This window comes from Coregonus lavaretus, assembly GCF_964263955.1.
Source record: "Coregonus lavaretus genome assembly, chromosome: 24".
NCBI lineage: Eukaryota > Metazoa > Chordata > Actinopteri > Salmoniformes > Salmonidae > Coregonus > Coregonus lavaretus.
This window is the reverse complement of record NC_140011.1, coordinates 44739413-44755114: the sequence shown is the minus strand read 5'-3', so window position 1 is coordinate 44755114 and position 15702 is coordinate 44739413. Positions and strand designations below refer to the sequence as shown.

Here is a 15702-nt window from a genome sequence, read left to right as displayed (position 1 = left end):
CAGGTGTGTGTGATATAACCTGTGACGTAGGTCTAGTCCAGGTGTGTGTGTGATATAACCTGTGACGTAGGTCTAGTCCAGGTGTGTGATATAACCTGTGACGTAGGTCTAGTCCAGGTGTGAGATATAACCTGTGACGTAGGTCTAGTCCAGGTGTGTGTGATATAACCTGTGACGTAGGTCTAGTCCAGGTGTGTGATATAACCTGTGGCGTAGGTCTAGTCCAGGTGTGTGATATAACCTGTGGCGTAGGTCTAGTCCAGGTGTGTGATATAACCTGTGACGTAGGTCTAGTCCAGGTGTGAGATATAACCTGTGACGTAGGTCTAGTCCAGGTGTGTGTGATATAACCTGTGGCGTAGGTCTAGTCCAGGTGTGTGTGATATAACCTGTGACGTAGGTCTAGTCCAGGTGTGTGTGATATAACCTGTGGCGTAGGTCTAGTCCAGGTGTGTGTGATATAACCTGTGGCGTAGGTCTAGTCCAGGTGTGTGATATAACCTGTGACGTAGGTCTAGTCCAGGTGTGTGATATAACCTGTGACGTAGGTCTAGTCCAGGTGTGTGTGTGATATAACCTGTGACGTAGGTCTAGTCCAGGTGTGTGTGTGATATAACCTGTGACGTAGGTCTAGTCCAGGTGTGTGTGATATAACCTGTGACGTAGGTCTAGTCCAGGTGTGTGATATAACCTGTGACGTAGGTCTAGTCCAGGTGTGTGTGATATAACCTGTGACGTAGGTCTAGTCCAGGTGTGTGTGATATAACCTGTGACGTAGGTCTAGTCCAGGTGTGTGTGTGATATAACCTGTGACGTAGGTCTAGTCCAGGTGTGTGATATAACCTGTGACGTAGGTCTAGTCCAGGTGTGTGATATAACCTGTGGCGTAGGTCTAGTCCAGGTGTGTGATATAACCTGTGGCGTAGGTCTAGTCCAGGTGTGTGATATAACCTGTGACGTAGGTCTAGTCCAGGTGTGTGATATAACCTGTGACGTAGGTCTAGTCCAGGTGTGTGTGTGATATAACCTGTGACGTAGGTCTAGTCCAGGTGTGTGTGATATAACCTGTGACGTAGGTCTAGTCCAGGTGTGTGATATAACCTGTGGCGTAGGTCTAGTCCAGGTGTGTGATATAACCTGTGGCGTAGGTCTAGTCCAGGTGTGTGATATAACCTGTGACGTAGGTCTAGTCCAGGTGTGTGATATAACCTGTGACGTAGGTCTAGTCCAGGTGTGTGATATAACCTGTGACGTAGGTCTAGTCCAGGTGTGTGATATAACCTGTGACGTAGGTCTAGTCCAGGTGTGTGTGATATAACCTGTGACGTAGGTCTAGTCCAGGTGTGTGATATAACCTGTGACGTAGGTCTAGTCCAGGTGTGTGATATAACCTGTGGCGTAGGTCTAGTCCAGGTGTGTGATATAACCTGTGACGTAGGTCTAGTCCAGGTGTGTGATATAACCTGTGACGTAGGTCTAGTCCAGGTGTGAGATATAACCTGTGACGTAGGTCTAGTCCAGGTGTGTGATATAACCTGTGACGTAGGTCTAGTCCAGGTGTGAGATATAACCTGTGGCGTAGGTCTAGTCCAGGTGTGTGATATAACCTGTGACGTAGGTCTAGTCCAGGTGTGTGTGTGATATAACCTGTGACGTAGGTCTAGTCCAGGTGTGTGTGATATAACCTGTGACGTAGGTCTAGTCCAGGTGTGTGTGATATAACCTGTGACGTAGGTCTAGTCCAGGTGTGTGTGTGATATAACCTGTGACGTAGGTCTAGTCCAGGTGTGTGATATAACCTGTGACGTAGGTCTAGTCCAGGTGTGTGATATAACCTGTGACGTAGGTCTAGTCCAGGTGTGAGATATAACCTGTGACGTAGGTCTAGTCCAGGTGTGTGATATAACCTGTGACGTAGGTCTAGTCCAGGTGTGTGTGATATAACCTGTGACGTAGGTCTAGTCCAGGTGTGTGATATAACCTGTGACGTAGGTCTAGTCCAGGTGTGTGATATAACCTGTGACGTAGGTCTAGTCCAGGTGTGTGATATAACCTGTGACGTAGGTCTAGTCCAGGTGTGTGATATAACCTGTGACGTAGGTCTAGTCCAGGTGTGTGATATAACCTGTGACGTAGGTCTAGTCCAGGTGTGTGATATAACCTGTGACGTAGGTCTAGTCCAGGTGTGTGTGTGATATAACCTGTGACGTAGGTCTAGTCCAGGTGTGTGTGATATAACCTGTGACGTAGGTCTAGTCCAGGTGTGTGATATAACCTGTGACGTAGGTCTAGTCCAGGTGTGTGATATAACCTGTGACGTAGGTCTAGTCCAGGTGTGAGATATAACCTGTGACGTAGGTCTAGTCCAGGTGTGAGATATAACCTGTGACGTAGGTCTAGTCCAGGTGTGTGTGATATAACCTGTGACGTAGGTCTAGTCCAGGTGTGTGTGATATAACCTGTGGCGTAGGTCTAGTCCAGGTGTGTGATATAACCTGTGACGTAGGTCTAGTCCAGGTGTGTGATATAACCTGTGACGTAGGTCTAGTCCAGGTGTGTGTGATATAACCTGTGGCGTAGGTCTAGTCCAGGTGTGTGATATAACCTGTGACGTAGGTCTAGTCCAGGTGTGTGTGTGATATAACCTGTGGCGTAGGTCTAGTCCAGGTGTGTGATATAACCTGTGGCGTAGGTCTAGTCCAGGTGTGTGATATAACCTGTGACGTAGGTCTAGTCCAGGTGTGTGTGTGATATAACCTGTGACGTAGGTCTAGTCCAGGTGTGTGTGATATAACCTGTGACGTAGGTCTAGTCCAGGTGTGTGTGATATAACCTGTGACGTAGGTCTAGTCCAGGTGTGTGTGATATATAACCTGTGACGTAGGTCTAGTCCAGGTGTGAGATATAACCTGTGGCGTAGGTCTAGTCCAGGTGTGAGATATAACCTGTGGCGTAGGTCTAGTCCAGGTGTGTGTGAGATATAACCTGTGACGTAGGTCTAGTCCAGGTGTGAGATATAACCTGTGGCGTAGGTCTAGTCCAGGTGTGTGATATAACCTGTGACGTAGGTCTAGTCCAGGTGTGTGTGTGATATAACCTGTGACGTAGGTCTAGTCCAGGTGTGTGTGATATAACCTGTGACGTAGGTCTAGTCCAGGTGTGTGTGATATAACCTGTGACGTAGGTCTAGTCCAGGTGTGTGTGATATATAACCTGTGACGTAGGTCTAGTCCAGGTGTGTGATATAACCTGTGACGTAGGTCTAGTCCAGGTGTGTGTGATATAACCTGTGACGTAGGTCTAGTCCAGGTGTGTGATATAACCTGTGACGTAGGTCTAGTCCAGGTGTGTGATATAACCTGTGACGTAGGTCTAGTCCAGGTGTGTGATATAACCTGTGACGTAGGTCTAGTCCAGGTGTGTGATATAACCTGTGACGTAGGTCTAGTCCAGGTGTGTGATATAACCTGTGACGTAGGTCTAGTCCAGGTGTGTGTGATATAACCTGTGACGTAGGTCTAGTCCAGGTGTGTGATATAACCTGTGACGTAGGTCTAGTCCAGGTGTGTGTGATATAACCTGTGACGTAGGTCTAGTCCAGGTGTGAGATATAACCTGTGACGTAGGTCTAGTCCAGGTGTGTGATATAACCTGTGACGTAGGTCTAGTCCAGGTGTGTGTGTGATATAACCTGTGACGTAGGTCTAGTCCAGGTGTGTGTGATATAACCTGTGACGTAGGTCTAGTCCAGGTGTGTGATATAACCTGTGACGTAGGTCTAGTCCAGGTGTGTGATATAACCTGTGACGTAGGTCTAGTCCAGGTGTGTGTGATATAACCTGTGACGTAGGTCTAGTCCAGGTGTGTGATATAACCTGTGATGTAGGTCTAGTCCAGGTGTGTGATATAACCTGTGGCGTAGGTCTAGTCCAGGTGTGTGATATAACCTGTGACGTAGGTCTAGTCCAGGTGTGTGATATAACCTGTGACGTAGGTCTAGTCCAGGTGTGTGATATAACCTGTGACGTAGGTCTAGTCCAGGTGTGTGATATAACCTGTGGCGTAGGTCTAGTCCAGGTGTGTGATATAACCTGTGACGTAGGTCTAGTCCAGGTGTGTGTGTGATATAACCTGTGACATAGGTCTAGTCCAGGTGTGTGATATAACCTGTGACGTAGGTCTAGTCCAGGTGTGTGTGATATAACCTGTGACGTAGGTCTAGTCCAGGTGTGTGTGATATAACCTGTGACGTAGGTCTAGTCCAGGTGTGTGATATAACCTGTGACGTAGGTCTAGTCCAGGTGTGTGATATAACCTGTGGCGTAGGTCTAGTCCAGGTGTGTGTGATATAACCTGTGACGTAGGTCTAGTCCAGGTGTATGTGTGATATAACCTGTGACGTAGGTCTAGTCCAGGTGTGTGATATAACCTGTGACGTAGGTCTAGTCCAGGTGTGTGTGATATAACCTGTGACGTAGGTCTAGTCCAGGTGTGTGTGATATAACCTGTGACGTAGGTCTAGTCCAGGTGTGTGATATAACCTGTGACGTAGGTCTAGTCCAGGTGTGTGTGTGATATAACCTGTGACGTAGGTCTAGTCCAGGTGTGTGATATAACCTGTGACGTAGGTCTAGTCCAGGTGTGTGATATAACCTGTGACGTAGGTCTAGTCCAGGTGTGTGTGATATAACCTGTGACGTAGGTCTAGTCCAGGTGTGTGATATAACCTGTGACGTAGGTCTAGTCCAGGTGTGTGATATAACCTGTGACGTAGGTCTAGTCCAGGTGTGAGATATAACCTGTGACGTAGGTCTAGTCCAGGTGTGTGATATAACCTGTGACGTAGGTCTAGTCCAGGTGTGAGATATAACCTGTGACGTAGGTCTAGTCCAGGTGTGTGTGATATAACCTGTGACGTAGGTCTAGTCCAGGTGTGTGATATAACCTGTGACGTAGGTCTAGTCCAGGTGTGTGATATAACCTGTGGCGTAGGTCTAGTCCAGGTGTGTGATATAACCTGTGACGTAGGTCTAGTCCAGGTGTGTGTGATATAACCTGTGACGTAGGTCTAGTCCAGGTGTGTGTGATATAACCTGTGACGTAGGTCTAGTCCAGGTGTGTGATATAACCTGTGACGTAGGTCTAGTCCAGGTGTGTGTGATATAACCTGTGACGTAGGTCTAGTCCAGGTGTGTGTGATATAACCTGTGACGTAGGTCTAGTCCAGGTGTGTGTGATATAACCTGTGACGTAGGTCTAGTCCAGGTGTGTGTGATATAACCTGTGACGTAGGTCTAGTCCAGGTGTGAGATATAACCTGTGACGTAGGTCTAGTCCAGGTGTGTGAGAGATATAACCTGTGACGTAGGTCTAGTCCAGGTGTGTGATATAACCTGTGACGTAGGTCTAGTCCAGGTGTGAGATATAACCTGTGACGTAGGTCTAGTCCAGGTGTGTGAGAGATATAACCTGTGACGTAGGTCTAGTCCAGGTGTGAGTGAGATATAACCTGTGACGTAGGTCAGGTCCAGGTCAAAGCCGTCTTTCTGGTAGCGACGCTTGTTCTCAGACACCTGACAGGAGAGAGGTTAGAGGTCAGAGGGTAGGGGTCAGAGGTTATATGAGGATCATTGACACTATGGATGTTTTTCAATATACATACTACCGTGCTCCGAGCACGGGAGGGTCGGAGCATGAGTCCAAATCAAAGTATGCAAAACAGAGCACATTTCTCTGATCAGTACTCCGTTTGTACATATCATTTCTCTGATCAGTACTCCGTTTGTACATATAATTTCTCTGATCAGTACTCCGTTTGTACATATCATTTCTCTGATCAGTACTCCGCTTGTACATATTTTTAAGCATTTAAGCAAGCTTCAATGGAAAGTGGATTCAAATCCCAGGGATGAAAGTGGAAGGAGTGCTCAGGCCACTCTCAGGTTCAGTTTACAGCCGTTGAAGCAAGGCACTTAACCCCACAAATAACCTCAAACACTGTTGCCATGGAGATGACCTCACCATCCTCCTGGTGACCTTCTCCAGTTCTTTCTTCTGAGAGGCTAATCTGAAGATCCTGACCAGGATTATAATCCTCAGAGAACGCAGGAACGTCACCACCCTGAAAAGAGCAAGAAAGAGGGAAATATACAGTATATCAATATATATCACAACATGAAATGGGCCAAAAACAATCATGGCAGAGGAAACGGGATGGTGGGACGGGACTGAAGAGGGTGAAAGGAGAGGGTCAAGCAGAGATACAGTCAGGTGTTGTGTGTGTGTGTACCTGGGGTGAGGCTGGCCTCTGTAGTTACACCCACACCTGTACGTACCTGGGTATAAGGCTGGCCCCTGTCAGGTCAGAGAAGGTGTAGATCATAGTAACAACCAGGGTGATGACAACTATACAGGCATCTATGATATTCAGTCTGGAACTGAAGTACACCTTGAACCTGAAACACACACCAGACAGTCACACAGACGGACACACAGACCAGACAGACAGAGAGACACACACACAGACAGACACACACACAAGACAGTCACACAGACACACACACCAGACAGTCACACAGACGGACAGTCACACAGACGGACACACAGAGACAGTCACACAGAGACAGTCACACAGACAGACAGACAGACGGACGGACAGACAGACAGAGACACACACACACAGACAGACACACAGACCAGACAGACAGTCACACAGACACACACACAGAGAGTCACACAGAGACAGTCAAACAGACCAGACAGACAGAGACACACAGACAGACAGAGACACACACAGAGAGTCACACAGAGACAGTCAAACAGACCAGACAGACAGAGACACACAGACAGACAGAGACACACACAGATAGTTCGACCAGTGCTTCCCAAACTGCGAGGGGTCGGTAAGGGGGGCGAGGGGGTCACTCAAATATCACATGAATACACATTAGGCATGGCAAAATGTACAGAATTGCAAGAAAATGTGCTTTAAAACTGAAAAATGTATTCTGCACGCCATGACAAAATGTGTAGAATAGCAGGAAATAAGCTTTAAACCTGCAAAATGTTCTCTCTACCAACAAGAGGTGTGTGAACAGATTGTGTCATGAACAGTGCTTGTGCCCATAGAAATAGAAATAGATATGGCAGGGGGAGCGCGGGATGTTCCCCAAAGCTGGAAGGGGGGCCTGAGTAAAAAGGTTTGGGAACCACTGAGTGAAACGAGACACAGACAGACAGACAGACACACTATCCCGGCTGACTTTCCCGGCTGACTATCCCGGCTGACTATCCCGGCTGACTATCCCGGCTGACTATCCCGGCTGACTATCCCGGCTGACTATCCCGGCTGACTATCCCGGCTGACTATCCCTGCTGACTATCCCTGCTGACTATCCCGGCTGACTATCCCGGCTGACTATCCCGGCTGACTATCCCTGCTGACTATCCCTGCTGACTATCCCGGCTGACTATCCCTGCTGACTATCCCTGCTGACTATCCCGGCTGACTATCCCGGCTGACTATCCCGGCTGACTATCCCTGCTGACTATCCCGGCTGACTTTCCCGGCTGACTATCCCTGCTGACTATCCCGGCTGACTATCCCGGCTGACTATCCCGGCTGACTATCCCTGCTGACTATCCCGGCTGACTATCCCTGCTGACTATCCCGGCTGACTATCCCTGCTGACTATCCCGGCTGACTATCCCTGCTGACTATCCCTGCTGATTATCCCTGCTGACTATCCCAAACTCAGTCCTGTGCATGTTTTAGTTTTTGGCACCACACAGCTGATTCAAAGAGTTGAAGTCATTTCTATGATGATTCATCAGCGTGTTCCCAGAGGGCACTTCCTGGAACCATTTCCTGCACATGACTTCCTGTTTAACAGCTCATCATAAACAGCACAGCTCTCCCTCCTTCCTGCTCTTTCTCTTTCCTAGTCTCACTTTCACTCTTTCATTTCATCCACTCACACAAACAAAAACACACATATACTGTTCACTCTCTCTCTCTCTCACCCCTCTACATAGACCCGTAGCAGCACGTCGGTGAGGAAGAACAGAGAGATGATGAGAGAGATCGTCTCTAGAGCGTCCCCCACATCTCTGCTCCGCGTCATCAGAGACAGGTCCACTATCACCAACACTATATCCACTATGATCAGCACCACACCAAACATACTGGAATCAGAGTCAGAGTCAGAGTCAGAGTCAGAGAGTCAGAGACAGAGAGAGAGAGACAGAGAATCATCATCCCCATCATCATCATCATCATCAGAGTAATTGGGCCTACCGGAATCCGAAGGACATGACAAAAGGTGTGATCTTCATCCGAATATCTCTGTAGAACGAGGACGAAAGAAAAAACGAATTATGACAATTTCCTCAGAAACAACATTTCTATACATATGAGGTGTGTGATGCTGCACTTGTAACCTTAGTACTTACTGGTGGGTCATTTCAGCAAGCCATGACACCCACCATCTCAGATTGTTCTAAAATGGTTTCTGTAGTTAGTAACGGATGAGATTAGCATTCCTGCAACATTATTTTGTTGAAATTGAATTTGATCGCTGAGAAATTAAGCTAACTGATAGCACCCAAATTGGCCATTTTAATTCATAGGATTAATATAACCTTCAATAAAGAACATCTGATTTGGACCATCATTCTTCCTAACAATGAGTAAGACATGAGGAATCCAATAAATTGCCACCCACAGACCCCCCCACCAATCCCACCACAACAACCAGTATACAGTATCAGTTCTCTATGTTTGAGCAGTATAAATATGCGGTTTGGATTATTGCTTCTTCATCCTCTAATGTATTTCCTGTGAATCTGGTGATGGTTTTTCCCTGTTTAGAGAAATGTGCCATTTTCTCTTGCATTCACCATAAAGTCACATGCATTCTATACCATAAATTAGTGTGGCAGTACCACGTTTCGACCACTAGATGCCGCTGTTCCTACTACTGCCACCACACCATTTTATCCATTTTGCTGATCTCTTGTGTTTTCATCATGAACAAAAGGTTTTCTACCCAAAGTTGCAAAGAAAATGTTGTGATCTATTTAATAAACACAAGAGACCAGCAAAATGTATAAAAGTATCAGGAACAGCAGCATCTAGTGGTCAAAATGTTGCACTGCCACACTAATTAATGTTAAATTATGCAAGAGTCTTTAAATTGGCAAATTTCAATTACCAGGAAAAAAAATTACATTTAAAACATCAGATTCACAGGAAATACATTACAAAGGATGAAGAAGCAATACTCCAAACCGCATATTTATACTACTCAAACATAGAGAACTGATAATGTATACTGGTTCTTGGGGTGGGATTGGTGTGGTGGGTGGCTTTTGACCATTGTATTGGATTCCTCATGCCTAACTCCTCATTAGGAAGAACTATAATCCAAATTGGATGTTATATTTACTGAAGATTATATGAATCCTATAAATTATAAATGGCCAATTTGGGTGCAATCAATTAGTTTAATTTCTCAGAGATTAAATTATATTTCAACAAAATAATGTTTCTGCAATGCTAATTGTTTCCGTTTCTAACTACAGAAATGACTTCCTCTTTCTTCTTGTGCTTTTTTTGAGGTGGAATGATCTGGTACATCAGGTTCAGCACACTTACTGGTACATGGTGCCAGGTTCAGCACTCTCACCCTTCCCATCGTCTATCTCCACCTTAGCCTGCTCCAGCTTCTCTACACTACTGAGAAAGAGGGGGGGGGGGGGGGGGGTGAATGAAAGATGGGGAAAGAGAGATTAACATCAATTAAAAGGAAGGTACGTTTCCATGTACATAAACACTACCAGTCAAAAGTTTGGACACACCTACTCATTCATCGGTTTTTCTTAATTTTTTACTATTTTCTACATTGTAGAATAATAGTGAAGACATCAACACTATTAAATAACACATATGGGATCATGTAGTAACCAAAAAAAGTGTTAAACAAATCAAAATATATTTTATATTTGAGATTCTTTGCCTTGATAACAGCTTTGCACACTCTTGGCGTTCTCTCAACCAGCTTCACCTGGAATGCTTTTCCGACAGTCTTGAAGGAGTTCCCACATATGCTGAGCACTTGTTGGTTCTTTTCTTTCACTCTGCGGTCCGACTCATCCCAAACCATCTCAAATGGGTTGAGGTCGGGTGATTGTGGAGGCCAGGTCATCTGATGCATCACTCCATCACTCTCCTTGGTCAAATAGCCCTTACACAGCCTGGTGGTGTGTTTTGGGTCATTGTCCCGTTGAAAAACAAATTATAGTCACACTAAGCCCAAACCAGATGGGATGGCGTATCGCTGCAGAATGCTGTGGTAGCCATGCTGGTTAAGTGTGCTTTGATTTCTAAATAAATCCATGCTTCACGGTGGGAACCACACATACGGAGATAATCTGTTCACCTACTCTGCGTCTCACAAAAGACACGGCGGTTGGAACCCAAAATCTCAAATTTGGACAGAGCATCAGCTGTTCCGGATGACTATGTGATCACGTTCTCTGTAGCCGATGTGAGTAAGAATTTTAAGCAGGTCAACATTCACAAGGCCGCAGGGCCAGACGGATTACCAGGACGTGTACTCCGAGCATGCGCTGACCAACTGGCAAGTGTCTTCACTGACATTTTCAACATGTCCCTGACTGAGTCTGTAATACCAACATGTTTCAAGCAGACCACCATAGTCCCTGTGCCCAAGAACACTAAGGTAACCTGCCTTAATGACTACCGACCCGTAGCACTCACGTCTGTAGCCATGAAGTGCTTTGAAAGGCTGGTCATGGCTCACATCAACACCATCATCCCAGAAACGCTAGACCCACTCCAATTCGCAAACCGCCCCAACAGATCTGCTTCTGGATGAGCACGCCCCCATTCTCATCGACGGGCTGTAGTGGAACAGGTTGAGAGCTTCAAGTTCCTTGGTGTTCACATCACCAACAAACTATCATGGTCCAAACATACCAAGACAGTCGTGAAGAGGGCACGACAAAGCTTATTCCCCTTCAGGAGACTGAAAAGATTTGGCATGGGTCCTCAGATCCTCAAACAGTTCTACAGCTGCACCATCGAGAGCATCCTGATTGGTTGCATCACCGCCTGGTATGGCAACTGCTCGGCCTCCGACCGCAAGGCACTACAGAGGGTAGTGCGTACGGCCCATTACATCACTGGGGCCAAGCTTCCTGCCATCCAGGACCTCTATACCAGGCGGTGTCAGAGGAATGCCCTAAAAATTGTCAAAGACTCCAGCCACCCTAGTCATAGACTGTTCTCTCTGCTACCGCACGGCAAGCGGTACTGGAGCACCAAGTCTAGGTCCAAAAGGATTCTTAACAGCTTCTACCCCCAAGCCGTAAGATTCCTGAACAGCTAATCATGGCTACCCTGACTATTTTACGCTGCTGCTACTCTGTTTATTATCATCTATGCATAGTCACTTTAACTCTACCCACATGTACATATTACCTCAATTACCTCAACTAACCGGTGCCCCCGCACATTGACTCTGTACCGGTACCCCCCTGTATATAGCCTCCCTACTGTTATTTTATTTTACTGCTGCTCTTTCATTATTTGCTATTTTTATTTTTTACTTAACACTTTTTTTATTTTCTTCAAACTGCATTGTTGGTTAAGAGCTTGTAAGTAAGCATTTCACTGTAAGGTCTACACCTGTTGTATTCGGCGCATGTGGCAAATACATTTTTATTTGATTAATCACACCAAAGAACAGATTTCCACCGGTGTGGTCTAATGTCCATTGCTCGTGTTTCTTGGCCCAAGCAAGTCTCTTCTTCTTATTGGTGTCGTTTAATAGTGGTTTCTTTGCAGAAATTCGACTACGAAAGCCTGATTCACGCAGTCTCCTCTGAACAGTTGATGTTGAAATGTGTCTGTTAATTGAACTCTGTGAAGCATTTATTTGGGCTGCAATCTGAGGTGCAGTTAACTCTAATGAACTCATCCTCTGCAGCAGAAGTAACTCTGGGTCTTCCATTCCTGTGGCAGTCCTCGTGAGAGACAGTTTCAACATAGCTCTTGATGGTTTCTGCGACTGCACTTGAAGAAACGTTCAAAGTTCTTTGGATTGACTGACCTTCATGTGTAATGATAGACTGTCGTTTCTCTTTGCTTATTTGAGCTGTTCTTGAAATGCATTCCAGGTGACTACCTCATGAAGCTGGTTGAGAGAATGCCACGAGTGTGCAAAGCTGTCATCAAGGCAAAGGGTGGCTACTTTGAAGAATCTCAAATATAAAATATATTTTCATTTGTTTAACCATTTTTTTGGTTACTACATGATTCCATATGTGTTATTTCATAGTTTTGATGTCTTCACTATTATTCTACAATGTAGAAAATAGTAAAAAATTAAGAAAAACCCTGGAATGAGTAGGTGTGTCCAAACTTTTGACTGGTCCTGTATGTGTTCAGACAAATAGAGGTTATGGTGTAAATTAATCTTGTCCTCTCTGTCTACATGCGGTAGGGGACGAGGTTATGGAGAAATAGCGGATGACCAGTTGTTTTATACCAGGAAAGAAGCTGCTGACATCAGCAGAGAGGATGTCAGAGTGACTTACCACAGCCACAACGCTACAGCAGTCTTAACTGACCACTCCTAGGCTGTGTCCCAAATGGAGCCCTATTCCCTATATAGTGCACTACTTTAGACCAGAGAATGGCACCCTATTCCCTATATAGTGCACTACTTTAGACCAGGGAATGGCACCCTATTCCCTATATAGTGCACTACTTTAGACCAGAGAATGGCACCCTATTCCCTATATAGTGCACTACTTTAGACCAGAGAATGGCACCCTATTCCCTATATAGTGCACTACTTTAGACCAGAGAATGGCACCCTATTCCCTATATAGTGCACTACTTTAGACCAGGGAATGGCACCCTATTCCCTATATAGTGCACTACTTTAGACCAGAGAATGGCACCCTATTCCCTATATAGTGCACTACTTTAGACCAGAGAATGGCACCCTACCCCCTATATAGTGCACTACTTTAGACCAGAGAATGGCACCCTATTCCCTATATAGTGCACTATTTTTGACCAGAGAATGGCACCCTATTCCCTATATAGTGCACTACTTTAGACCAGAGAATGGCACCCTATTCCCTATATAGTGCACTACTTTAGACCAGAGAATGGCACCCTATTCCCTATATAGTGCACTCCTTTTGACCAGAGAATGGCACCCTATTCCCTATATAGTGCACAACTTTAGACCAGAGAATGGCACCCTATTCCCTATATAGTGCACTACTTTAGACCAGAGAATGGCACCCTATTCCCTATATAGTGCACTACTTTAGACCAGAAAATGGCACCCTACCCCCTATATAGTGCACTCCTTTTGACCAGAGAATGGCACCCTATTCCCTATATAGTGCACTCCTTTTTGACCAGGGCCAATAGGAACATTTGGGACACACCACTTCACTGCTCAGCATGTGGTTGTGAAGTCATGTCTCCTAACAGTAGCTACTGCTGTATATCTGCTGTATATGACTCAGTAAAAGGTGTGTATTAACTCACCCATTAACTTCTTTGGAATCCGACCCTGGACTGAAATGAACAGATGACATGATGATGTTTCTCCAGGTGATCTTATTTTCTTTCCTGTTCCTGTTATAGAGAACATATATCAACACAGGCAGGGGGCGGCTGGGATCAGAAATCGGCCCTGGCATAACTAGCACACCGGCCCATTTTTTTCCTCAAGGCCCCCCACACCAGCCAATTGTTTTGCTCAAGGGCCCCACATCGGCCCACTTTTTTTCTTGAGGCCTCCTCCTAAATTATTATAATTTGTAGCAACAAAAAACAACAACTAGTTAGACAGGCCCACTGGGCTAAAAATGGACCAGCCCATCAGTCATTTGCCCGAAATGACAGAAGACCAGTCTGCCCCTGAAACACAAGAGACCTTGAGATTTGACTTTTCCCAGATGGTGGTTGGTGACCTGTTTCTGTCAAACACTTGTGGAGTCCTAAATGGCACTATATTCCCTAAATAGGGCACTGCTTTTGAAAAGGGTCCAAAAGGCTCTGGTCAAACGTAGTGCACTATGTAGGGAATAGGGTGCCATTTGGCCCACACACTCTGTCTTGAAGTTATAATGGACACAGTGTGTGTGTGTCTGCTGGTTACAACGTATGGACAAGGAAAGAGACGGTGTTGCCAAGAGCACAGGCCCCGCTTCCCCTACAGCGATGGAATTTTAGGTTTGCGGGTGTTTTTAACGATGCATCTTTCCTACAACCGCACAAGATGTAACATGCGTTTCCCAAAACACCGCCCAAGATGTAACGTGCGTTTCCCAAAACACCGCCCAAGATGTAACATGCATTTCCCAAAACACCACGCAGAGAGAACGGTCGCTGAAGTGCGTCGTTGAGGCCACGTGTCGATACTGATAGGATCGAGAGAAAAAAAAAATAGGTAGCGCTGCTCTCAGATCAGATTTCTCCATTCAAATCTTACCTTAACATTAGCATTATTCCACAATACCGACGAAAGATCAGCTTCTAGAAAGATATTATCGCCTACGGATGCAAATATTGGAGGTGGCTTATTCTAATACTTACCTATAATAATCCACTAAATCACGTCATTGCGAGCATGTTGTTACACATCATTAAATATAATTAGACAGGAGCCTATAATTAGCTAAATAGAACTCAATTGAATGAACATCAAATTGATTTTTAATATTAGTGAATTGCATAGGCCTATGCATCCTATACTATAGTAGGCTATCTATCTTTTAATGCAGTCATCTCGGTTTTCATTTGACGCATATTTGTATCATTCGCTTGTTTGTAACAATTGTAAAAAGGCATGGTAACTATTTGTAGTCAACTTAGTTGTGAATTTATCAGCGGTCACAGAGAGAGAGACAGATAAACATCTTGATTCTAATGTTTAGCGGAGATGTTCGGTGTATAAATTGACACGGTATAGGACAAAAACGTATCTAACGACGCACTGTTCTACGAGTGGTCTGAAGCAGTCGGTAAATAACGAGCGTCCTCAAGTGCAACTTTAGCGATGACGCTTTTGGGAAACAGCTCGGAGATTTCAGGACGCTTCTACGAAGGTCCTGTCGATGAACACAGCCGTTTTAAGACGCTTTTGGGAAACCATCCACTGTAGTTGACGCGGACAGCACCGCACACCATCAACAGGATCTCTGCAGAACTGAAGAAGCCCGTCAATTCTAAACGACTGAAACAAACATTCCAAAACAAACGTCTACACTTGTTGAGCTTCTTGACTTGTTGCTGTATTTTGGAAGAATGTATGAAAAGGTTTACAGCAAAGGGTTTGGAAAGTTGTGGCTACAATGATACGAACCAAACGACTCTTCTTGCAGCGGTATAGAAGAGTCCCGTGGCGCTACTCTCTCCCCTGCCCTTGTTTTCCGTTCGTTTTGTTTTCTTCCCCACTTTTTCTTCCCCAACCGTTTTATCCAAACGAATTCCCTTATCGCGGTGTCATAGTGAACCGGGTCGTCTGCATCGGTCTGTGTGATAGCCTACTCCGATCGGGGAATGATACGAGCCTAGTCTTGTGACTGTTAGAGAAGACGGTTCAAGAGAGTCTTGTGACTGTTAGAGAAGACAGTTCAAAGGTTGACGGA

At 45.5% G+C, this 15702-nt stretch overlaps 1 protein-coding gene across 1 annotated transcript in view; it reads right to left on the bottom strand.

Moving 5' to 3' along the window:
* tpte (transmembrane phosphatase with tensin homology) overlaps nt 1-15702 on the bottom strand; it is a 53105-nt gene extending 37403 nt beyond the window's left edge. Inside the window, exons 1-8 of the mRNA XM_084140468.1 lie at nt 15417-15702; nt 13595-13684; nt 9656-9736; nt 8297-8344; nt 8023-8184; nt 6336-6455; nt 6022-6121; nt 5510-5573 (exon numbers count right to left, since the gene is read on the bottom strand). Coding sequence (XP_083996594.1) covers nt 5510-5573; nt 6022-6121; nt 6336-6455; nt 8023-8184; nt 8297-8344; nt 9656-9736; nt 13595-13644 — 625 coding nt within the window. The 5' untranslated portion in view covers nt 13645-13684; nt 15417-15702. The remainder of the gene's footprint in view (nt 1-5509; nt 5574-6021; nt 6122-6335; nt 6456-8022; nt 8185-8296; nt 8345-9655; nt 9737-13594; nt 13685-15416) is intronic.